The 25,428-nt window shown below is 32.7% G+C and overlaps 1 protein-coding gene across 1 annotated transcript; it reads right to left on the reverse strand.

Annotated features, from left to right (window-relative positions):
• Window positions 1-12,382: 12,382 nt before the first annotated feature.
• LOC118040621 (GDT1-like protein 4) lies at window positions 12,383-19,783 on the reverse strand. The gene is made up of 9 exons (XM_035047592.2): window positions 19,529-19,783; window positions 19,380-19,445; window positions 19,200-19,304; window positions 18,935-19,033; window positions 18,661-18,733; window positions 15,399-15,484; window positions 14,630-14,713; window positions 14,351-14,410; window positions 12,383-12,745 (listed from the first exon to the last, which is right to left on the reverse strand). Exons 1-9 carry the CDS (start codon window positions 19,619-19,621, stop codon window positions 12,557-12,559), a joined length of 855 nt encoding a protein of 284 aa, XP_034903483.1. The 5' UTR covers window positions 19,622-19,783; the 3' UTR covers window positions 12,383-12,556.
• Between the last annotated feature and the right edge of the window lie 5,645 nt (window positions 19,784-25,428).

A 25,428-nucleotide genomic window follows, 5' to 3' on the forward strand; every position in this document is an offset into this window, starting at 1 on the left:
CAAGGATATAATTAAATTTTTAATAGGCCAATATGATTTAATCATGGGACAAATTAAATTATAATTATGTTTAATAATTAATTTGGGTCCAATTGAAGGATTTAATTAAGTGAAAAGACTTAATTATACTTTAAATGAGTCAAATTAATTTTATTTGGGGCTTAATTGGTGAAAAATTAAGTTTGGGAGCCTAATTTGGGCTTAATTGAGAATATTGAAATTTTAAGAGACCACATTTAATTTTTACCAAGTTAATTGATTGAAATCAGGGGCAAAATTGGAAGAAAATTGAAGTTTCGGAGTCAATTAGGGGTTAAATTGATAAAATTTGCAGCCAAAGACCAATTCGTAAAAGGTGCCAAACTATAGGAGTTTAATTGACAAAACACAAGGGCAAAATTGAATAAATAAAAGTTTAATGGTCAATTAGGGGTTAAATTGACAAATTTCAAGACCAAGGACCATATAGTAAAAGGAGTGTAACTTCGGGGTTCCAATTGAAGTTCATCAGGGGCTTAATTGCATTAAATCAAAAGTTTAGGGTTAATTAGGGGTTCAATTAAAAGCAATTGAAAGTTTGAGGACTAAATTGAAAATCAGTTTAAATCCCTAATTCAATCTCAAAATGGCATTGTTTTGAGTATTTTTTTTTTTAAAAAAAAAAACAAGAAGAAGATGACCAGATAACGCGTCGTCTATTCATTGTTCATTGTCTTCTTCTTTTGCCCAAAAAACGTTGGCTAGGTGCCTACTTTGTATGTGCATTTAATGCTTCATTTCTCCATCAAATTGAACAAAACTTACATGAAAGTGATCCCCTGCAATTTCTCCACAACCGCATGTGAAAGTTTCAGGATGAATGACAACACAACGACACCGACGACGATGTAAAGAGGTCAACTGAGACAGCTTTTTCCTGCAGATTTGACAACTCAGGGAGGCTACTTTGAACCAATGGTTGGTATCCTTCCCAATTAAATCAAGGGCTAAAAATTTACCCTGATATAGATGAGATTACCCTCTTCCGCCGCCTATAAATAGGGGCTATGTTGATGACCTAAAGGAGAAGAAAATCGGGTCCAAAGTCGGCCGAAAACCAGCCTCTCTACCCCGTCTGTAGTTTTTTCTCTCCCTCTCTCTCCTCGCCGTTCCAACCACAAATCGGAGCCACCACTAGCTCCACCACAAGAAGCCAACACAACCCCCAACCGACCACCAAGCTTCCATCGTGGCTCTCTCTCTTCTCCTTCCAGCCTTTCTCTCTCCTCTGCAACTTTTTCTTCTTCCTTCCACAACCGACTTCGGCTACCCTGACCTTAGCCGAAGCCTCCCGAGCCACTGGCCAGACATCCTCATCGTGTCCGAGACCTCCAAGCTAGGCAACTTTCTACTCCTTGCGTTGCCTCCTCCTTTACTGAGCTTGATGTATGTAGAATTCATTTCTGTATGCAATGGCAGAATAATTAACATGGCTTAGGGCCGGGTCGGGCCAGTTCTAGCCTAGCCCAAATGGTTGGGCTAGATCCGGCCCAACCCCTATTTTAAAAAAAAAAATCCAAAAACAATTGAAAAAAAAAACATTTTAAAAAAATTATGATTTTCTCAAATATTTTTCTACCTATTTTACCTAATATTAAGTTGTATATTTACACTGTAAAATACAAATCCGGTATTAAAATATCCGGTTTTCTCCAAAATATTTCAAAAAAAATTCAAAATATTTTCAGAAAGAAAAAAATATTTTGTTGCATACGACCAAGTCCTAAAATGTTTCCAAGCATATTTTTCATAAAAAAACAAAAAATGCATCTTTTTCATGTTTAAAAAAATAATTAAAAATGAATATCGTAACCATTTTATGATTAAATAAAAAAAAAACCCTTCACAACACATAACAACTCACACAAGAGGCACGACAGAAAGCCTTTGTCGTCGCCAAACGACGTCACGTCGGCGCTCACGCCCCTGCGACAATCATTACAAATTTCCAATTTGAACATGGCTTGTTTCTTTTGATAGCTAAGATGTAATATCATAGGTTTCCTAAAGGAAAATGAACTAATTTTCACCCTTAACACGTCTAAATAGTCGTTTTAGCGACTTTTCAAATCTGGCAGCAGAGGTCGCATTTGACGTCTCCTTAGGGTTTTGACTATATTCGGTGTCGTGGGGGCGATGTTGTATGGCAACGGCAGAGGCTCTTTGTCGCGCCTCCTGTGTGAGGTGTTGTGTGTTGGAAAGGGTTTTGGATTCAATAATAAAATTATGATTAATGTTCAGGAGTCACCACCTAATATTATGGTCACGAGGAACCTATGGTCTGCGAGAGTCTGAGTAAGGGATTGATTGTGCAAGGGGAATATGCATCACCCCTAGTGCACCCAATCTAAGGTAACCTGCATTGTTGCTTGATTTTTTTTTCTAAATTGGGTTTCTATTTGTTGGTCTTTTCTAAGGTTCAAGGCCGATCTCTCTTCATGAGAGAGTCTCTATCTTATCGGGTTAAACCATAACCGTTCTAAAGTTTGAATTTTAGCATTGTATTTATTTACATCTTGTATCTTTAATACTTGAAGGTGTATTTTATCGTGTAATTTTACACCCCTAGATATTAAAGTCTACATTTGGACTATAAAAAGATTGGAAAAAGGCTTTGATATTTTGGGCAAATCTTAATGGATAATCATAAACTAGTTACGATATCCATTTTTTAAAAAATGAAAAAGATGCAATTTTTGGTTTTTTTTTATGAAAAATATTCTTGGAAAAAAATTAAGATTTGGCTGTATGCAAAATATTTTTTTTCTTTATGAAAATGTTTGATTTAAAAAAAAAACATTTTGGAGAAAACCAGGTATTTTAATACCGGATTTGTATTTTACAGTGTAAATATACAACCCGATATTTTGCAAAATTGGTTGAAAAATATTTGAGAAAATCACAGTTCTTTTTAAAGGATTTTTGAAATTTTTCGTATATATATATATATATACATGGACTCAGCCCAAGAAAGGTTGGGTGGGCCGAGATTGGACCAAACTGGTCGGGCCATTCTCGGCCCATCAAAACTTTTTATTCACTTTTTTGGGCTGGTACGGGTCTATCCCATCCCAAATGTTAATCATTTTGCACAACGTGAACTTATTGTTCACGTTCTGCATGCAACTAAATAGTTGGAGACATTGCAAAGAAAAAATGAAGGGCAACCTGGCGGAGGAGAAGTAGCCATTGTCTAGGTGGCTGACGAGAGGTTGAGGCAGCGTTGATGGAGAGCTTGGCCGCCAAAGTTACTACTGTACAAGAAGATGAAGTTCGCAAAGGGGAAAGAAATGCCGGAAGGAGAAGAAAAAGAGGGTCGTGGTGGCTGCTTGGTGGTTGTGATGGCTTCATATGGTGGAGCTGGTGTTCGTGGTGGTGTATAGGTTGGGTTTATTGGCATTGTAGCCGAAGAAGGCAGCTATGGAAGGGGTGGAGAGAGTTGCAGAAGGCTGACAGGGAAAGAAGGAAAATGGAAACAGGGGGGAGGCTGGTTTTTTGCAATATTTGGACCTAATTTTATCCTCCTTCAGGCCATCAACTCTGCCTCTATTTATAGATGGTGGAAGAGGATAATCTTGTCTGCACCGGGGAAAAATTTCAGCCCTTGATTCGGTTTGAAAGGATCCCAACCATTGGCTCAAAGTAGGCATCCTGAGTTGTCAATTCTGTAAAACAAATTGCCTTAAGGGGCATGTTTAGGCCGACACCGAATGTTTGTCATTCAGATTGAACTATTCACATGGCGTTGTAGAGGAACTATAGAAGATCATTTTCGTGCATGTTTGGTTAAATTTGGTGGACGTTAGGTGCATTAAATGCACCTGCAAAGTAGGTACCCAAGTAGTTTCTTTCGGGTAAAAGAATAAGATAATGAACAGTGACCAGACGACGCGTCGTGTGGTCTTTATTTTTTTTAATACTCAAAACAACATTGTTTTGCATTTGAATAGGGATTTTGCCGAAGTTTAATGAAGTCCTCTGTCTTTCAATTTGTTTTAATTAAACCCAAAATTGACCCTAAACTTTGAAATTAATGCAATTAAGCCCTTGATGAACTTCAATTGAAACCCTAAAGTTACGCACCTATCGCAATATGGCCCTTGGTCTCGGATTTTGTCAATTTAACCCATAATTGACCATTAAACTTTCAATTTCTTCAAAGTCACCCCCGGTTTTTTGTCAATTTCACCCTTATCGTTTGGTGCATTTTACAAAAATATCCTTGGCTATCAATTTCTTCAATTTAACCGCTAATTGAACCCAAAACTTCAATTTTCTTGCAATTTTGCCCTTGATTTCAATCAATTAACTTGGAAAAAAAAATTACATTTGGTCTTTTAAAATCCCAATCTTATCAATTAAGGCCAAATTAGGCTACCAAAATTAATTTTTCACCAATTAAGTCCCAAATAAAATTAATTTGACTCATTTAAAGTATAATTAAGTCCTTGCACTTAATTAAATCATTCAATTTGGCCCATGATCAAATCAAATTGGCCCATTAAAAATTTAATTATGTCATTGCACTTATTTTTTATACAAATTCGTCCAATAATCATTTAATTTGACCTTGAATTTGCATTTTTTTTTTCATTTTTGGGCATAATTGTGTACAATTAGGCCTTGAATTTCCTCAAAAAATTACAACTTGATTTCCCAGCCTGCTTTCTCCACGTTGCCAGTCTTTATTATTATTTTTTTATTTTTTTTATTTTGAAAAAAAGTAAATTTTAGGGAATAACCCATAATTGGGTTATGACATCCAGAGTTATAGGACTCCGTTTCAAGTGAGGTCATCTCATTAGAAAGCTACTACACTAGGCTACAAGTCTCTTGAAAGGAGGAGAACCCCCCTCAAAACACCCAAAATTATTCGTCAACAAATCAAAACTTCTCGCCTATTGGGTCTACCATGACCCAGTATTGGTTGATGACCCATAACTAAAGTTCTATAACTTAAAATTAAGTAAGACCAATTTTCTTAGTTAGTCAACATTCATATTGAAGGAACCAAATCCTGCACACGTTTTATATTCATTCCGCAATCATAACATATTCATATTGCATCGCAACCAAAATCATTACTAGTCATTAGCATAATAGCTCACATATTCTTTTTTGTTTCCTTTTCATTTACAAACACATACGAGATGGTAGTTAAATATGGATAGCAACATTAATATTACAAGTAGAAAATAGTAAGAATCTTAAGTCTCGATGATTAATATAAAAGCATACTAATACAATTCGAGTCATATAATTACTTGGGGTAAAATAAATTGGCATTCATTTCATTCCTAATTCATACAAAAGAAACTAGAAATGCTAATTTCCTAATTCATACAAAAAGAACTAGAAACTTACGACACTACTCTTGGCATAAATGTGAAGGACCTGCAACATCAAAATATGAAAATAATTATATTAAAAGTGAGTGAAAATACAGTAGAGATGAGGAAGAGTCGCCAATACATGTATCTAGATATATAATACCTACTTGATAATACACAATCATAGTTGTCTTGGAAACCCACACTTAACTTTTTCTTTACTACATCTAGAGCCTATCATTCCACAACCCACTTATGGTTTTTCTTTTTTCTACTATTATCCATTGTTTTTCACCGAGTACATGACACGACCAAAAGATTTAATTATTCTCCCAAGTGTAAGAGTGTCGAAGTAATAAATAACCTGGCAAGACCGTAGTCGAACCACAGGGAGGTTAATTGTATAAATTATAGACAACAATAATACAACAACAACAACAACAACAACAACAACAACAACAATAATAATGAAGAAGAAGTTGATGAGAACTTTGAGATGGAAGATTAATGTAAGGATTAAACAATTATAAAAACAAATGTCAAGGTTAGAGGATCCACTAATGGTATTTCAAAAAAGTACAGTATAAACTTTTATTATTCAACTGAAAACCACACACAAAGGAGGTTCCGATCAGATGATTTGTCATTAATAGCTCATTATAAATTGTTAACATGATCATATTAATTATCTTATTTAAGTAACACCAAACTTTTAAATATTGTCAGGAATTAATGATGCTAACTTATGTTAACAACAAATCAAGTTCCTTTCATAGCACAGGTGTAGGTAATACCATACGGTTGGGCTATCAGATTGCCAAGCATTTGTAGTACCAAGTGTTATGCAACACAAATCTAGATTAACCATTTAACAAGCAAGGTATTAAGAATTAGTAAGATAAAAAGATAAGACATGTTAATATTAAACATTAAGGTCTATGTTGAGTTTGCACTATACTTATTCTTACACCATTAGTGTAAGCTTTTCACCTTGACATAATAAACTTAGATAAACATAATGAAGAAGAGAAACATAAATAAACAAAATAAAAACATAAATAAGATACAAGTTAACTAAGTGAAGGAATGGAAATGAAAAGCATAAACATGATATTAATGAAAGCAAAACTTAAGAATTAGAAAAAATATAAAGAGAGAGAGAGAGCAAGAGCAAGTTCTTGATCTAAACAATCAAGCCCCTAAATGCATGGCAAATGCCTCTTTTTATAGGTCAAAATTTGGAACTATTGATTTGATGACTAATTATTAAGTGGGTGGCCAACTCTTGACTTGGTGAAAATCCTTATCTTCTTGTCTGAATAAAACGTCATTGCTAGTATCAAAACTGGAATCACATTCTCATGAAAGTTATAGGAAATTTTCTTATCTTTCCAGGAAAAAAAATTGAGGTCATTTGGACTTCTAGAACTTGAGATATAGGTTGAACACTGAATAGTGTCTGGGTTGTAGGACATATTCGGACTTCTTCGTTGTTGCTATAATTTGGACTTGAAAACGACCTTTTTAAATCTTGGACTGCCACATGAAAGTTCTAGGCCTATATCTTAACGAATCTTTCCAAAACTTTTAGGTCATTTGGACATCTAGAACTCGAGATATAACCCAATTACCGAACAGTGTTCTAGTTTGGACTGCACTAACATCTTTTTTCTAAGTTTGACCCTCTCTTTGTCCTTTCAATTTCAATACTTGAACTCATCAATCAATCCTTTCATTTATGTGATAGGCCTGCATTTAAGATGAACATTTACCATAAATTAAAGGTATCTTATATTATTAGGTATGTTATTACAAAACATGTTTTAGTTAAGGAGTTATTGATACTTCAAGTGCAAAATGATAATATAAAACTTTGATAAAAATACACTTTTAAATACCAATCAATACACCCATCTTACTACTCTACACCAAATTTAAGGAGATTAATGCCGACACTAATAATTTCTATTTCTATTAGTGTCATTAGTTGTCCTCTCCCGAATCAACTAATCATATCCTTGGTAATGTCGACACCAACTTAACCAGTCGGTGCCATTAACTTTTTCCAACCTGAAATAGTCAATCAATTCTTGTCCGCCTCACCTTGGAGGTTTTTCTGGAAATGTCGATGCCAAGGTCTCTTGACATCATTAGCTTCTTTATTGGGAAGCTAATCAAATTATCATAGGTTTGCCGATACCGACATTGTCCATCAGTATCACTAACTATTATTGACCCAAATAGTTAATCAAGTTCAACATTCGTTATATTTCCATCAAGTTCATGTTGATGTTAACAAATCTTGGTAACATCATTAGCCGCCCTTATTCGAGATCGACTAATCAAATTCAGAGGTAGTTGTTTTGGGTTCATCATTATAGTTCATTATTTGAAATTGAAGTTCATAAGTCTACAACCAAAATCATATTCCAATCCACGTCCATTTGAACATATCTTTCCTTTCTTTAACTTTATTCCCAAGTGTCAAATTCTAAAATAAAATAGAATATTAATTTCACTATTAACTAAGGAGAGTATAGATGTGAAACACCTACCTACCATTGATGCTTGATTTGCGCTCCCTTGCTGTTGTTGTACTCCTCTCGTGGTTCCTCTTAAATCCACAAGTACACCACATTAGTTCATGTTCAATTTACATTTCATAAATAGCAAGGCAACAACAACAACATTTACTCTTTGCATTTTGTTATCTTAAATCATTACGCATATTATCAAATTCATTTTCAAATGTGGTTTATTCCATTTCGGTTTCAAGGGATGACGTTATAAAATTCTGGTGGGAAGGAAACTGAGTTCTGCCCCTATTGCAGCTAAACTTCCCCATTTTATCAATCTCGCTGAATCTGCCAGTAGGAGCGACAACTCAACATTTCCTCATATATTTACCTATATCTGGAGCTCTAGAGCTCCAAATCAAGTAAGGTCGGATTTGTTGGAAAGCTAACATCCCAGGCTATAATTTCTGATGCTCGAATCCCTTCTAGAAAAGGAGTGATGAATCTTTTCAGATTTCATCAGCAATTCTTAAGTGAGTTTTTTGCCAACCTCCCTTCTCTTTTTCTTCTACGACATTTATTTTCTATGTTTTCCTACATTTTATGATTTCTCCCATGCTAAAATCATGAGTTATACCCATGGTTAATAATTTTGTCTTCGCTTCATATAACACCATCAAACTCATTATGTCCCCTATTATCAAGTTTGTTTTCACACTTTTCCCTATTAATGAGCTTTCCACTACAATTAATTAATGCATCAAAGTCATACAATAAACCAAAATTATTCTTCCCTCCCCTCAGTTGACTCTTAGCTAAACTTGGCCTGAAGGACCTAAGGGTTCCTTTTTTCTTTCTATTCAATTTTTTCTTGCTTCATTCACTCATTGTTCTCATCATATATATACTATAAGTGTTCATCAACATAAATTTCAGAATTCCCTTCTTCCCTCATTCAATCCTCACATGGTTGGCCACTCAAGCCTTTGAGTTAATGATTTTTCTTTAACAATTTTGTATGTTTTTCATGTTCAGAACATCTTATGTTAGCTCAACTAACTTTATTATAATAATTTATGCGCTTCCCTCAAATTTTCACTAAAGAACCCTAATTTATAAAATCTAAAACTGGTGCATAATTCTTAATTAATTGTTAAAGTGTTTTTAACCATTAAGTCTAGTGTCCATACCTTGAGAAATTTCAGAATTTCACTTCAATTTAGTTAAAGAGTTTTGACCTCCTCTCTTGGATGCAGTCATCCCTCTTCCATTTTTTTTCTCCAATTTCTTCACTCATTTTCCTTGTTAAAGTCCTTGTTAATGGGTGTCCTCTCTACTTAAGGGTCTTAGGTTTGTATAGTTTTAGGAGATTCAATGTTTTCTCCTCTCTTTTGATGAAGCAAAATATGCACTCTCCCCCCTTTTTCTATGGTGTTTAGTTGGCCATGAAAGAGGAAGAAATGGGGTATTTATAGCTCTATTCTTTCTAATTACACATTGGCCCCTTTTCTTTTCTTTTCTTTACAATTGGAGTCACACTCCTTATGTCTTTCATATTTTTCTCATTTGATTTCTTAATTATTATATTTATTTATTTTGTATTTAATTTTATTTCATTTCATCATTCATCATTTGTTTTGGGATTTTACACATTAATTGTCATCATCAAAATAAGGAAAATTGTTGATCTTTAGGTCACACATTTACTTATGTTTTTATTTATTATTTATGATAAAAAAAATAATATGAAAATTGGACTAATAATATGCTTGGATGAAAACAAATTTTAAACAACTTTATACAAACATCATATCAACAAGCATGAAGGATTTCATTAAAGAAATAAAGAAGAAGTCCAAGAAGCATATTGAAAACTTAAAATTAAAATTTCATAATAAATTTAGAGCTTTATCTAAATTTGTATATCACATCTTGATAGCACAAATTAAAATGAATGCACACACATTCACTATGCATACATTTAAAATGATTAATTAAAAACATGATAAACGGTTCTAAAAATTCACCTAGGTCAAAACTGATAAATCTAGAATTCTACCTGAACCAATCGACTGTTTGGCTTGACCAAATGAATCGATCAACTGCTTGCTCATCCAGGATGAACACCTAGGAATTCTGCACGAACCATTCAATCGATTGACTTCACTAATTTGAGTCGGTCAATCTTAAAAGGGAATATCTTCAAGTAGGAGAGAAATCTTGAATAGAGAATATCTTCACGTAGTATAAAAATCTTGATATGGATTCATCAAATAGATATTGTACTCTACAACTTGAGCAAGTAAAATAATACAAAACTCAAGTACGGATTGGTACTTGAGGTGTAGATGTAAACTTATCAAATAATGTTAAAAATCAAGTTTACAAATTATCTCCCTTATCTATTTATTTTAAGTACTTTAATTATATTTCTGGTTATTGTTTTTAGTGTGATTTTTTGAATTAATTTGTATTATTTGTCAATATTAATGATACACCTAATTCACCCCCCCACCCTCTTAAGTGTTATAGTTGCCTTAATCCTAAAACAATACATTGGTCATTATGTTTGGTGTTGGTTGAGGTAGAATTTCCATTTTGCTTAGGTTTCCAAAAATGAAGTTTTCCTTTTAAGATACATTAGCCTTGTCGGTCAAATATCAATCAAAGATTCCTAAGATAAATGAACCCTCATAGGTTTCTACTCTTAAGTGTCAATTAGAGGTAACAAGTTGGTCGATGCATTCATTTATAAATGTCCTTTTCTTTCAAATAACGATTAACTAACAACAATGATAAGAATTTTGACCTTGAATGAGTCTACTAGCAATATCTATGCATAAATGAGTCCTCACAACCAATATGTATAGAAATTGATTGGGGCAACATAATAAGAAAAGGAAACAATAAATAACTAACATAACAATACACTTCATGATAAATAAGGCATCATTGGTCGTTATCTTGAAATTACACAACTTTTAATCTAATAAAAAAAACATTTGGTTTTAGATACCTCCAGTTATATGAACTACCAATGGACACTATTTGAATACAAGGTACATAAATCATTTAGCAAAATTGCTTGTGATTCTCTATTAGGACAAATGAATTTGTCACAAGTTGTTATCCTAGAATCTTGGTTAAGCTTTAAGTTTTAGGATCGGGTCAACATGACCCCACATAGGCCTATCATGGTATTTACTAATGATGTTAGAAAAACCTCTACAAGTCATAAGCCTCGATCATGAATAACACATCCATGTGTGATCATTCACTTATTATTCCTTAATTAAATGAGTTATTACAAGTAATTTGGTAGCAATTACCCTTAGATCTAATTCCCTTTTTTAAAACCAATCTTCAACCATAGGTATTCATACACTAGTATAGATAGACCCTTAGTTTATAAGCATCTTAAACATAGGTATTCATACACCAGTATAGATAGACCCTTGGTATATAAGCATCTTAAACATATTACAAAAAAAAAAAAAAATAGCAATGCAGCTTACCTTATGTAAGATGTTTAATAGTGATAACATCTTTCCTTTAGTATAACTAGTATTTTACTTGGAACTTTGAAAAACCAGTTAAGATTCTAATAACCATAATACTAGATAGCAACTCTATTACAACTTATAACTTATTTTAGACCTCTTTTCCCCTCTAAATAAAAAAAAAAAAAAAAAAAAAAAAAACACATTGCAATACAACTTAACTCATGTAAGATGTTCTATGATGATAATATCTTCCCTTTAATATAACTAATTTTTTACTTGGAACTCTGAAAAACCAGTTAAGATTCTGATAACCTATAATACTAAATAGCAACTCTATTACAACTCATATCTTATTTTAGACCTTTTTTTCCCTCTAAATAATAAAAAAAAAAAAAAAGGTTACAAAAGAGAGTGATCGTCATAATATCTAGTCCAACACAAAGAATTGAAAAATAAAATGAAAAAAAGTTATGAAACAAAATGAAATTTCAATAAGCTAAAGAGACTAAAGTAGAAGGAAAGTGAAAATAAAAGGATCAAAATGACCAAACTTTATCGTGCTAATTTTAATTTGACCAGCACATTTTTCCATGTTTTACACTTTGATACTATGTCTTCTAAAGTTTTTTTTGCCCATAACAAACCATAAAAAATCAGTAACCAATTTCATAGATAAGGGGGTGCAATTGATAATGAAAATAGAGATTGAGAAGAAAATAAATAACAGTTCAAGAAAATTACACCGACACCACGTTCTCCTTTCACGTATTTGTTAATTTGTACTCTGGTATTAATGAAATACTATTTTACATTGTAAAAAAAAAAAAAATCAAATCTTGAAATAATACACTCAAGGACACTCTCATGAGGGGATTCTCTACTAGAACTCTCTTCTCTTCGACGAGATTCACGAGGAAAGACTGAAGGAAATTATAACCAAGTAAAACATAAGCTACATAGGAAATGGACAATTTTGCTTGAACAAGTATCAATGTGTTCACAAGTAAAATTGAAGAAACATTTGACATATATGCTAATTGTACAAAAGAATAACATCTGTCTGGAGTCAACCAGTTAGCATTGTGCTTGTTTCGAGAAAAAATAAAAAGAGCGTCGACACTTCAAAAAAAAAAAAAAAGATGTATATCAGGTTTGCCTACATTATCACTTATAGAGGAGGATAGAAATAAGACGACAAGGAAAAGCAAAGGAAAAGTAAGCCTCCAATCGTAGCAACTGTCCCTTGTGAGATCTTAGATGCTAGCATGCTTCCACCCACTACTGCCAGGGAAGTGCAGATAGTGTGTCCCAAAGTAGCCCCCACAGCTACACCGACAGCATTTTTGTGTGTTGCCAACTGCAGGACCGGAAATTCTTGTCAAAAATTTACAAGACAGCGACAGAATACCTGGCTTCTATAAAATTGCAATTTGAGACTACAGTAACATAAAACACCCAGCAACATGAAGATAAATCATGTTTGATATTCTACCAAAACAATTGCACTCATCACTAGATAATAAAAATGGAAAGAACACAATTGCTTGCTAATCACAGTATCTTCCCCTTCAAATCACTCTGGCTAAGCAAAGCAAATAGCAGACATCATAATTATGGGGAACCATTTTGATCTTTCATGCAATATATTCATAGCTGCTTTTGAGCTTATGAATTCCTGTGTGTTCCAACTTCAAACTAACTCACTAACACATGCAAGTCAGATGCATAAAAAAAATTGTATAGATAGAATGCACACATCGAAGGAGGAACCATGAAATCAAGTGGATAATGGGGTATTCGCATTTGAAGACTACAAGTCCAAAATCTTGTTACAACAAACCAAACCTTCGTTCCGATACTGCATGTTAGGCAAATTGTAAAAAGCACAGCATTATAAAGAACACAATTTAAGGGGGTTTGACAACTTGCCTACCCAGGACTTTTCTTTTCTTTTTTCTTTTTTCTTTTTTCTTTTTTGATAATTACACAAGACTGCACTAATATAAATATTGCACTGTTTAGACAAAACTCTCAAGAACCTAGCATGCACAAACACAAAATCCTATTACATCCAACAAAATGACTAAAAAACTCATTACAAGACCTAACAAAAGCTTTATTGAACTCTCTACAAAACTAGGAAGCAACAGACATGACAGCCTAAAAGGCTAAATTCAGCTGCCTCATTACTGCTCTCTTGTACTTCACATGGATATGGATAGTTAGGTTGGTAGTTAGCAGCTAAGCACAAATTTCTAGAAGAAAGTTATTTTATTGCTTTTAAGCCATTTTGCAAAAAACTTGGAAGACAAAGGTGTATATATCACATGTGAATTTCATTTGGAGTGAGGTGTATCAAAGCCCATACATACTACCAGCTAATCAGGACTCGCCGCCAACAGGTATGATGGTTTATGATATTTACTTCAATGATATGCTGTAACAGTAACCATACTACGCAAATGAAAGTCTAGGATACAAAACTGGAGAGACCAAAGATCAAAAAAAAACAAATCGTCCTAAATAGTGCCTTGTCGCAAAAAACATTTACCTTTACAGCGGTTTTGGGAGAATGTGGTTTCTTGAATTTTCATTAGGGGAGCTCTACCATGAGAATCACTAGAGTATCCGTATAGCATAGAAAGATTGGAGAGCTTTTTATAATGAAGAAATTTTCTTGTTCTTAGCATGGATGTCACAAACCTCCATTTTTTTATTATATTCAATTTTCTTAATGAAATTATTTTTCTACAATAAGAGAGAAGGCTCAAAATCCTATTGCAACAATCATTCAAGGAGTAAAATCCTAATTTACAGAATATGAAAGGGAAACCAAGTACTCAAATGACCAATCAGCACAAGAAAACAACAAATAAAATGTCACATGGCCAAAGGAGCAATTATAACTTAGCCATGCCACTATAATTTCTATAAGAACACAAGAATCGGAAAATGAACTTACAGCAATTGTAGCAATCTGGCTACGGTCTCCCCACTCAGCTAGAAACGTTAAAATAAATGACTGTAAAGAGAAACAAAAATGCTTCTGCTGAGATTCTGTCAGGAAAATGATAACAGAAATACCTAAAACAAACATAATCTTAGGCAGTTATCATCATACTTAAATACAGAGTGGCAAAAGGACCGGCATTGCAAAATCCCATCACTATATAACACGTTAAAGAATGTGAAATACTTCATGAGACCAGAATGATGAACAAGCATGAGGCATTACACATACCTCCAAAAATATTGGTGTACAAAATCTTGAAAAGAAACGGCGGAAGGATGTTTTCCCTTGCCCAGACTCGAGTTTTTCTTCTACCTGAACACAATGCACAGCTTCAAGATATAGGTAATACCATCTCAGGAAAGGCCAATGCAGAGAGAAGGGAAACAAATTTTAAGCTTCAAAAAATATCTAAAGAATTTCTTTTGAAAAGAAATCACAATAAAGTATCACCATGCTAGGAGCCTCAAATAATCAAATTAATAAAACTACATAAATTACACAAACAGATCATATATTAAGAAAGAATGCGGACAGTTCATGACCCCATGGCATAGAGAACTTTTAGAGAGAGATAAAACAGGGCAAAAACAAGGCAATATTAACTTTTACAAAAAAAAAAAACAGGTGAAGAAAAGAAGTGAAAAAAGTTGGATCAGAAGACTGGTGATGATCAGGAATGTAATAGCAACTTGGCTAAACCAGCAGATCATAGTGATATTATGATAAAGACACGGTTTACCAATGTGCCCAAAGCCTATCAAAGCATTAAAGAGAGAGGGGGGGAATATAACCCCACAGATTAAACATGCTAACCATCCTATCATCAATTACACATTCACATAGACATCCCAAACCAGAAATGAGAGCTCTAAGAATCTTAAACTCTCTTTTGTTTGACAGGAGATATTATTTATTTAACAGCAATGAAAGAAAATGCATCTTCAATTTAGACATTTAATAGGAGAAGAAAATAGATTTAAGAAAAGGAAAAACATACCTCCTCCATTTCTTTCTTCTGGGATGATTTTGAATCTGATCTCCAGGCAATGTAAAGCAACCGAAGGCCAAAAAATGCATACAGAACTGCATATGGAAAGAATAGAATGGTTAGTTTTCATAATGTTTGGTATTGCGGTTGCTGTTGTGGTTATGGTTTTAAAAAAGTTGTTTTATAAAAAGTACTTTTAGTTGAGGTTGGTTTAAAACAATATATGTTTGGTTAAAACTGTGGTTGAAATTGAAATTGAACAAAAAGTAGTTTAATGTGTTTGGTTAAAAAAATGTTTTTCAAATTGAGGTTATAAAATAATTAATATATATATATATATTAATGATTTTTAATTTAAATATTATAGATTTAACTACTGTTATTACATCATGAAATAAATAATATTAATATCAAATATTTTTTATTATTTTTTTATTACATCATCAAATAGTGTTATTAAATAATATTAAATACTAGTTTTTCGAGTAAAACACAATTTTTTAAAAAAAAAATTACAATTTCATTACATACAAAAGTTATTCGACAAGAACTACAGTTTCCATGATTTTTTGAGCGTACAATAAAATTAGGTAAAATATTATCAGGAATAAAATTGAGATTACAGTACGAGTGAATTTAATTCACCTTAAACTAATTTAAAAAAAAAACAAAAAAAATATTATTCACGATTAACTGCACTGGTTTTTTTTTTTTTGGGGGGGGGGGGGGAATTAAACTTTGCTCATTGGTTTTTTCAAAAAAAAAAAAAAAAAAACTTAACTTTTCCCATTGATTTGAAAAAAAATTAAAAAAAAAAAAAAAGTGGAGGCATGGCGACAGTGGAGCATGGCTCCACTGTTAATACCCACGAGAAGCAGCAAAATGCTGCTTCTCCATTCCTGAGGCTAGCCAGCAGAAATGATGTGGGCCCTATCAAGCAAAACTGATTTTGCCTGGTTTACCAAACATTAAAATGTGTGGCTGCGGGTGAGGTTAATGTGTGGCTGCGGGTGAACCTCACCCGCAGCCACACTACCAAACAGCATCTGAACCTGATTCTAGCACACAAATAAGATTAGCCAAATTCCATTTACCATGTGAAAGTGAAATATGAAGTCAGAAGTCAAACTAAGATTTCTATGTTTTATTGACACTGTTAATGATGATGACAGGTACAGTTTATATAAAAGGACACCAAAAGCTATTGACATTCAGATTTACTCTACCTGTGGGACTAAATTCCACCATGTACATTATTTATCCAACTCATGGAATCTGACCATGCAACTGACAGAGGTCCCCTTGAAACATTTATTCAATTATAGTCAACTCTTTGAATTCTTAGATATTTTTAAAAATATATGGAAATCATCAAAGGGCTGCAATTTCAAACATAATTTTCCTTGTAGTTGATAAGGGCACCAGTTAAAAATTTGCTTGTAGCACTTTCTACAACAGAATTAAACCACAAAGATGATCGGGTACAAACTTTGTACCATGAAGACTATTCAAGTCAACATTAATTTATTTTTATTCTTGTGGAAATTTCACTGTTGTTTAGTTCCAATATAGATTATAACAAGGCAGGCATCAAACTCCTTATTCCAATAATTTATAAGATTCTGTTGTTGAGGTGACATTTTTGTACTACCAAGATCATGTTTACTTTCAGAAAATAACTTTGTAGTTTCCATCTCTAGTTTTCTTATTTATTTTAAAATGATTTTTCTATGGAAAATTGTGGAAACATGTTTATTGAACTCAAATTTTATAAAATGGAAAACAAGGGTATTGTTAAGACTTACATTTAGATAATAAAAGAAATAGACATGAAAATTTAGTGAACCAAACAAGACCCTTGTTTTTTACAGTGGAGAATTTGGAAAAACAACTTTTTGGTGTTTTTCAATTTCTCCAGAAATTGGAGAAAAGGAGAAAAAAAAAGTGTTTTCAACAAAATAGATTTCATTTTAAATTAGTAAATGTGTTTTTATAGTTTTCTATTTTCTAAAATATTTTTCAAAGAAAACTAGACAAGCTCCCACAAGTAAACACAACCCAAAAATTTCCAACCCTGGTTCCACATGTTACAGAACATGAGAGTCCAAAAGGTGAAACCTGACAAGAAGATTTGCAACCATTTAAGGTCAAAATGAAAGCTATTCTTCCTATATTTATCATGATCATAAGACTAGAGAAAATGATCCCATTTAAGTAACTAACAACAAAGAAACAGTACATTGATAACATATTTCTTGATGGAGTGACTAAATGACATCCCTGCCCCCATCAAGTTAAACAATTGCTTACCAATGATCCTTCCATGCACATATCTATTCATACTTTCATATGCTAGCATAGTGTTCCAAGTGAATGTATTTAAGAACCAAACAGTGCACTGAAATTATTTTAATCCCATTTTTGTAGAGAAGTATTTAAATCTTCTAATAATGAATGCTTAGGATTTAATTTAGTTTTGGAAACTACATGTTTTCAATGGATGTCTTGCTAAACTAGACGGGGTTTTCTTAAAGGTCAAAATTAACAAGTTTCAAATGGTGTTTTAACAAGGAATGACAGGCCAAACTTAGTACTGTTTCTCCTCACTCACAGGCAACATCTGTATCATTCAATGGGACATCCACTCTATCTATCTCTGAATAAATCATCCAGTTTTCAGAATTCTTTCTAAATATGAAGAATTAGAATACGAGCCAGGGCAGTTTTGATATATGGGCAAAGACTAAAACTGAGATTCTGAAAATAAAATGTGGCACATACATCTAGAACTTAAATTCAAGACAGAAACTAAACACCAACTACCAACTATTAGCCTTCCTAGGTTTGATAGAATGTTTTGCAATAATCCTATTTGAATCCTGCCTGGAACTTACTGGAACTACAACCAGGTATCTCAATTGCCAGTATTCATGAGTATTTCCTCCTAGAATGGACACGTTAGTCATATTTGACTTCAACCCAGATCTGCCTTACCCCTTAAACTTAAGATAGGGCAAGAAACGGGAACAGACTGAACAAGGCAGAAGATCTTTCATGGTCCAAAACAGGAGAAAATAATAAAATGCAGATAATAGAACATATAGATTGTCCTAGTTCACCGACCTCCCTAAAGCTATGGACTAAAGAAGCTTAAAACTGCAAACAAATTGCAGCATGGAAGGCATTTCCTAGGGAAGAAGAATAATAAAAAGAAGATATAGCAACTGGTATCTGAGCAGGAATAAATAAATGTAATTTATATAATACGTACTTGTGGCTGCACTATTTGTATGCTTTCTTGATATCAAATTTGGCACAATCCTACCCAGTCCAGTAGAAAGTACCTAAATGATAGCACAACAGCTTTAATCTTCACAACATTGAGAATAAGAAAAGTGCAGTGTAGTTGCTGGACAATCCATTCAATGCTATCCAATCACTTTGCAATGTCAGAAGAAAGAAGGGGATAAAAAAGATGTGAAACAAAGAAAAGGTAGAGTTCTTTGGTTGAAGTAGAAACTGAAACAATTAACCAGATAACTTACTGTCATAACAATCAATGCAGTGAGTGCACCAGACAAAACAGTAGATTTAGGGTGTCGCATTGCCATAAGAGCTGCTATTATAAAAGTCTCATCTCCAATCTAGCAAGCACCATAAAAGTCAAGCAATAGAAACATTTCACAAAATCAATGCCGAGAAAAGTTAAGAAGATACAGCCGAGCACAAATCAGAAAAACATGATAATAACAATTGCGTTTCTTCCCTGGTTAATCTAAAAAATAAGTAAGACGAGTAGATAGCACAGACCTCGCTAACCATAATCATTGAGAAGCTAGCAAAGAATGCATCAAAAAGTCCAAGACCAGAGTCCAATTTAAGAACAGATTTGGCATCACCGCCATTTGTAACAATCTGCATCCATAAATGAGTGTATGACCAAAAATAGGTTTTCTTAAAAAGAAACAAAATGGTAGTAGGAATAAATACCATGCCACGGCGGCCGAGATCTTGAAAGGATCTTGATTCATCTCCCTCATTTTCCACCCCATCTGCCTATAATAAATCATATCACAAGAAAAAAAAAAAACATATACGGACAAAAATTATAAAAAAAATACGGATCAGAAGTAACAGACCTGAGCAGCAGTGATGTAAGAGAAGGAGAATAGTAGAAGAAAAGCAGCAGCAGCAGCTACAAAGAGAAACCTAGGGTTTGAACGAAACCCCATCAGCGAGCAGGCAATATGGGATTTTGGATCGGAAGGAAATCGAAAAGTCTACAACTAGCGAGATCTCTACGAAAGAAAGCAGAGACAGACGGGGGAGAGGTAGCAAGAGATCTGGCATTCAGAAAAGATCCCTAAGTAGAAAAGAAGCGTGCGTACTGTGTAAGCACAAATTTTGCAATATAATATTCCGTACTCGGGTTAAAATTAAATTTTTTTTAAAATATAAAAAATATATATATATTAAATGATTTGGGTTTAGAAACAATGGCATGCTATGCTATGGATATAATTAAGTCCAACTAAATCCAAAATAGTTTTAGATCCAGCTTATAATAGCATTGGATCTAATAATTAAATCAAATCTAATATTTTTGGATCCAGTAAAAAAGTCAAATTCAAGAACATTGAGTTTATTTATCGAGCTAAACCCAAAAATTATTGGATCTGATGGTCTAGAAGTCCAAAAGCTACTGTTTTGATGGTCAAAAAGTTCAAAAACTATTAAGTCTAGCTAGGCAGCCAGACCTACTACTAGTGGGTCTTGTTAGGCAGCAGGACTCAACGTTAAGAGAAAATAAATTCAACACAACTCAACCTCAAATGAAAAAAAAAATTATCATCACCTACTTTTTTTACAATATAAAAAAAGTCTCATCAATTTATTTTTTTTTTATCGTATGAAAAAATAATCTAAACAAGCAAAAAATCTGTGTTGGGTCATGTTAGGCTATATGACTCAATGCTAAGAGAAAATAAATTCAACCCAACCTAATCTCAAATGAAAAAAAAATATCATCACCCAACTTTCATACAATATAAAAAAAATCTCATCAATTTATTTTCTCTTTACCATATAAAAAAATAAAATAAGAGAAAAGGAAAAAAAAATCTAAAGAGGCAAAAAATCAATGGGTCTGGTTGAATAACCTTCGGTCTCATAAGGAGCCACACTTAATAGCGGTGGGTCAGACTGCCAAGCCAGAACCAGCACAAAGTGCTTTGAAAGTGATGAGTACTTTTGTAACAGCCTTAATCTCGTAAACTCAAAATATATGACATATATTCGTGGTTACCAAATTTTTTATATATACCTATATGTTTTATTAAAATTTTGACAGAATTTCATTTGTATTATTTCGATACCAAATTATCGACTCAATCATTTCTCAACCTGTAATATCAATCACAACATATGTCCCATTATTTGAACTTTCAAAACTCAAGCATATATCAACATCTCATTTCTATTTTTTACATAACAATTTGTTAAAATCTAATAAATTCATAACATGCATTGTCTTTTTCTTTTTTGAAAAAAAAAATATTTGTGCTCAAAATATATATACAACCAACCATAATTAAACTTAATAATATCAACATCATAAATTACATCACATAAGATAATAAGTTAAACATTACAATTTTTAGTTCTAAAAGTTTATTACAACAAAATATTGGTTCTTCCAATTATATTAATCACATAACAAAATTATTTATTAAAGCGTCTACTTTCCAGTTCGAGGATGCGACGTACCTAAAAACATAATCACATTAAACATAATTAAAGTTGTACATATGAACAAGTAATTGAATAAGGACTAACTATTCATGTATATTAAAGTAATTTTCACATCTTTTAATAAATGTCTTTTTTTTAATTTATAATTTCATATATTCTTTTCTAGATATAAAGGATAAATCTATAAAAAAAATGATAAGAGTGTCTCCCACAAACCCTCATATTTAACCTCAAATTAAAGTTTTACAATTAATCTATATTACATCAAATGGTTATTCCATTAACTCGTAAGTTAATTTTCTTAACATGGCCATCATTCAACTAAACAATATTTCCAGTAGCCAGGAGATAATCTTCTCGGTAATCAGGAAATAATTTTCACAACTTGCCCATTCAATGGACATTATTTCCAGTAACCAGGAAATAATTTTCATGGCTGGCCCATTTTTTCAGTAACCAGAAAATAATTTTCTCATAACTTACCCATTTAACGGGGCATTATTTCCAGTAACCATTTCTTCTTCTTTTTTTTTTTTGAACTCTACACTAAAATTACAATCTACAATAATAAAAAATTTAACTATTTAACTACTATGAGGTGTCGAACACCTACCTAGTGTCTTTGCGCGTGAAGAGGTCCCTTGTTTCTGATTGGGTCCTGCGACCTCCTCTACACTAGCACAATTTACTTTGTCATTGTTCATTCATTTGAACCGGAAAAATTATAATCTCAATTATATATTTATTAATTAAATCCAACACCCTTAATTAAGCTTAATTAAACTTTAAATTTAAGGAGGATAAACCCCCCCACTCTCAAGCTATAGGTCCAATCCTTTTAGTGACCTAAAAAGGCCCAATGTACCTTGGCGTTAGTTTCCCTTTCAATCTAAATCTTAACACGTGTTTTCATGAGGCGACTTTCAAAAATACTTTGTCACCAATTTCAAACTCTAGAGGTTTTCTCCTATTAACTACATAACTCTTCTACCTATCTTGAGCTGTTTTTATTCTATCCCTTATGATCTTTATCTTTTTCAGAGGTATTTTGTACCAGCTCTAGTCCAATTAATTGTCTATCCCTTACTTTTTCCAAACATACTAGGGTCCAACATCTTCTACTATATAAGGCTTTATAGAGAACCATTTCTATTGTAGCCTGGTAGCTGTTGTTGTAAGTGAATTTCACTAACGGTAGATGATCTTCCTAATTTCCTCCAAACTCCAATATACAGGCTCTTAGTAAATCCTCTAGTATTTGAATAGTCCTTTCAGATTGACCATTCGTTTGAGGATAAAAAGTTATGCTTAAATTCAACTTCGTTTCGAGAGCCTGTTGAACACTTAGCCATAACCCGGGAGGTAAGCCTTGGATCTCGATATGAAACTATTGACATTGGCACATCGTGCAACCTTACAACTTCATTCATGTACAATTTTGCCAATTTCTCCACTGAGTTTGTCATTTTCATTTCCAAAAAAAGTGTAGATTTAGTCAATCGGTCCACAATGACTCAAACAACATCACTCCCCATTTTTCCTTTAGGTAATTCAAATATAAAGTCCATCATGATATTTTCTCACTTCCACTCAGGTATCAATAATGGTTGTAAAAGCCCAGCCAATTTTTGGTGTTCCACCTTAACTTATTGGCAAATCCCACCTTTCACCACATATTCAGCAACTTCTTTCTTCATATTCGGCCACCAATAAAGCTGGGTATGGCTACTAAGCCATACTAAGCACCAAGCGCTTTGGAAGTGATGAGTACTTTTTCTTAGCTTATTGATAAGATTTCAGGTGTCTCAACCCAACATATTTGGCGTTCTACAACACAAAGTTCTAGGTTAAAACCTGAACTTATTAATAAGATTTCAGGTGTCGCAACCCAACATATCTAGCGTTTTGCAAGTTTGACTGCCCAGCCAAACTTGAGATCGATGAGTCTGGTTGCAAACCGGACCCAATAGCACTAAGTCTAGCTGCCAAGCTGAACCCAACACTTTTTGGAAGCGATTTGGGTCTGGCTTCCAGGCCATACCCAATAGGGATGGGTTTGGCTGTTAAACGAGACCTAGCAGCTTTTGGCATAGAAAACAAAAAAGACAATGCATTGAGTTTGGCCAAAAGCACATTTTGACTAAAAAAACAACTAAGACAACGCCCCCATGGTGCTATAGTGTCGCCCACTATGCAAACACTATATGTCTATATTGCGGTCCACAGTGCAATGAGTCTGTGTCCGCAATAAATTTATAGTGTTTAAGATGCAAAAATTTGACCTAGTCTTTAGGATAATTGTGTTTGAAAGAAACATAAATAAAATTATGAAGCTTAATTATCGAATAACCCAATGTTGAAGAAAAAAAACAAACAAGAAAATAATTGAAAAAATTAACAAAAATTTTTCGAGTCAATTTGAGTTAATCCACTAATCTAGTGACCATGGCCATACAATTAAGATAACCCAATAGAAATTAAAGGAAAAAAAGAAGCATGAAGAACAATTTCTAATAAATAAAGGCTAAAAACGAAATAAATCAATTTGAAAAAAAGAAAACAATAACAAAAGGCAACTTGCATTAACTTCTAAAATCGATGGTTTTGATTATGAACCCAAGACTAACCTTATAGAAAGCAACTCATAAAGAATAACAAAGCATAATTAAAAAGAAAAGGGAAAAAAATCAACTTAAAAAAGGGGGAAAAACCAATCAAACATGAAAAAACCTCCTAAATTCAGTCTAATCTCTAAAACTCGCAACCTATGAAATAAAAGCAAGAGAAAAGGTATAAAAGCCAATTTTTAATAAATCAAATGAGAACGTGATAACTCCAATAAAAACAAAATGAAAAGAAAAGGATGAAGCTTAATTTATAGCAAATAAAATATTGAATGACAAAAAATATAAAAAATATAAAATTTAAAAAGGTCAAAAGTTATCAATCTGAGCTTACCCGGGTTAAGATGCAAAATCTCTAACATAATCGTGATACCAAGATAACCACATTTTAAATAAAAAGTTAATAAAATCATGAAATTCAATCATCAAATAACCAATATTTAAGGACAAAAAAAAAAGAAATTTAATTAAAAAAAGCTATGAAAAAATTAGAGTTAACCTGAGTTAATCCGCTAACTTCATGATCATAAGATCATAAGCATAAGATCACGATAACACAATAGAAAAGAAAGGGGGGGGAAAGCACAAAGACCAATTTTCAATACATCAAATGTTAAATGATAAAATTGAAATAAAACAATTTTAAAAAAGATAAAAAATAAAAGTCAACATGTATTAACCTTTAAAACTAGTGACTTTGATCATGAACTCGAGAATAACACAATAAAAGACAAATCATAAAAAATAACAAAGCAAAAATCTTAAAAAAAAACAACAGTTAAAAAATAAAAAATACCAACCTAAAACAAGGAAAAAAACATGCAAACTCAGGCAAATATCTTAAACCTGGTCTAATAACTAAAACTTGCAACTCGTAAAATTCTAAACTTAGGTTCAATTAAGAAGCTTAATTTCCAACTAATTTAATTTTCAAGGATGAAAATCATGAAGAAAAATCAATTTAAAAAACTTGATAAAGCACAAAAGATAGCCATAAAAAGAATGAGAACGATTTTTTTTTAAAAAAAAACCATGAAGGATGAAATTGTAAGGAAAAAAAAAAACAATCTAAAAAATGACCCCAAATAAAATAAATAACAAAAACAAAAATATGACCAAATTTAAAAGACTAAAATATTAAAAGGGGTGAAATCAAAAACATTTTAAATTTCATAAATTATTCAAAATAAAAAAATAGTAATAAAAAAGACAAGAACCAAATGTGAAGGAAAATAAAATTGAAGGGGTTGATTTGAAAAATTAAAGAGGTTGGTGCTAGATTCAAGGAGAGAGAAGAGGAGGAGGAAGAAGAAGAAGAAGAAGAAGAAAGAGATGTTCGTTGGTGCCAAACTAGTGGTGCTTTTGGAACACGCTTCTTCTCATTGTGTAGAGGGCGCTGAGATCTTTTAAACGTTGCCTTGTAGATGGTCAAACAATCTCATACGTGCTTCCTAAAAGGTGCGATGGTTGTCTACTCATTGACACGTGTTAGTCAAACGCCTATATGTTTTTTTAATAATATTTAATATATGGTCAATTATAATAATGCCCATGAATAATCTTTAAATTAACAATAAAACCAATGTAAAAGGACAAATAATTGTATTGACTTTGTCTTTAAGTTCATTAAAGTAATTATACTATTTTGAAAAAAAGTAAAAGAT

This window comes from Populus alba, chromosome 13 (assembly GCF_005239225.2).
Source record: "Populus alba chromosome 13, ASM523922v2, whole genome shotgun sequence".
In the NCBI taxonomy this organism is placed as follows: domain Eukaryota; kingdom Viridiplantae; phylum Streptophyta; class Magnoliopsida; order Malpighiales; family Salicaceae; genus Populus; species Populus alba.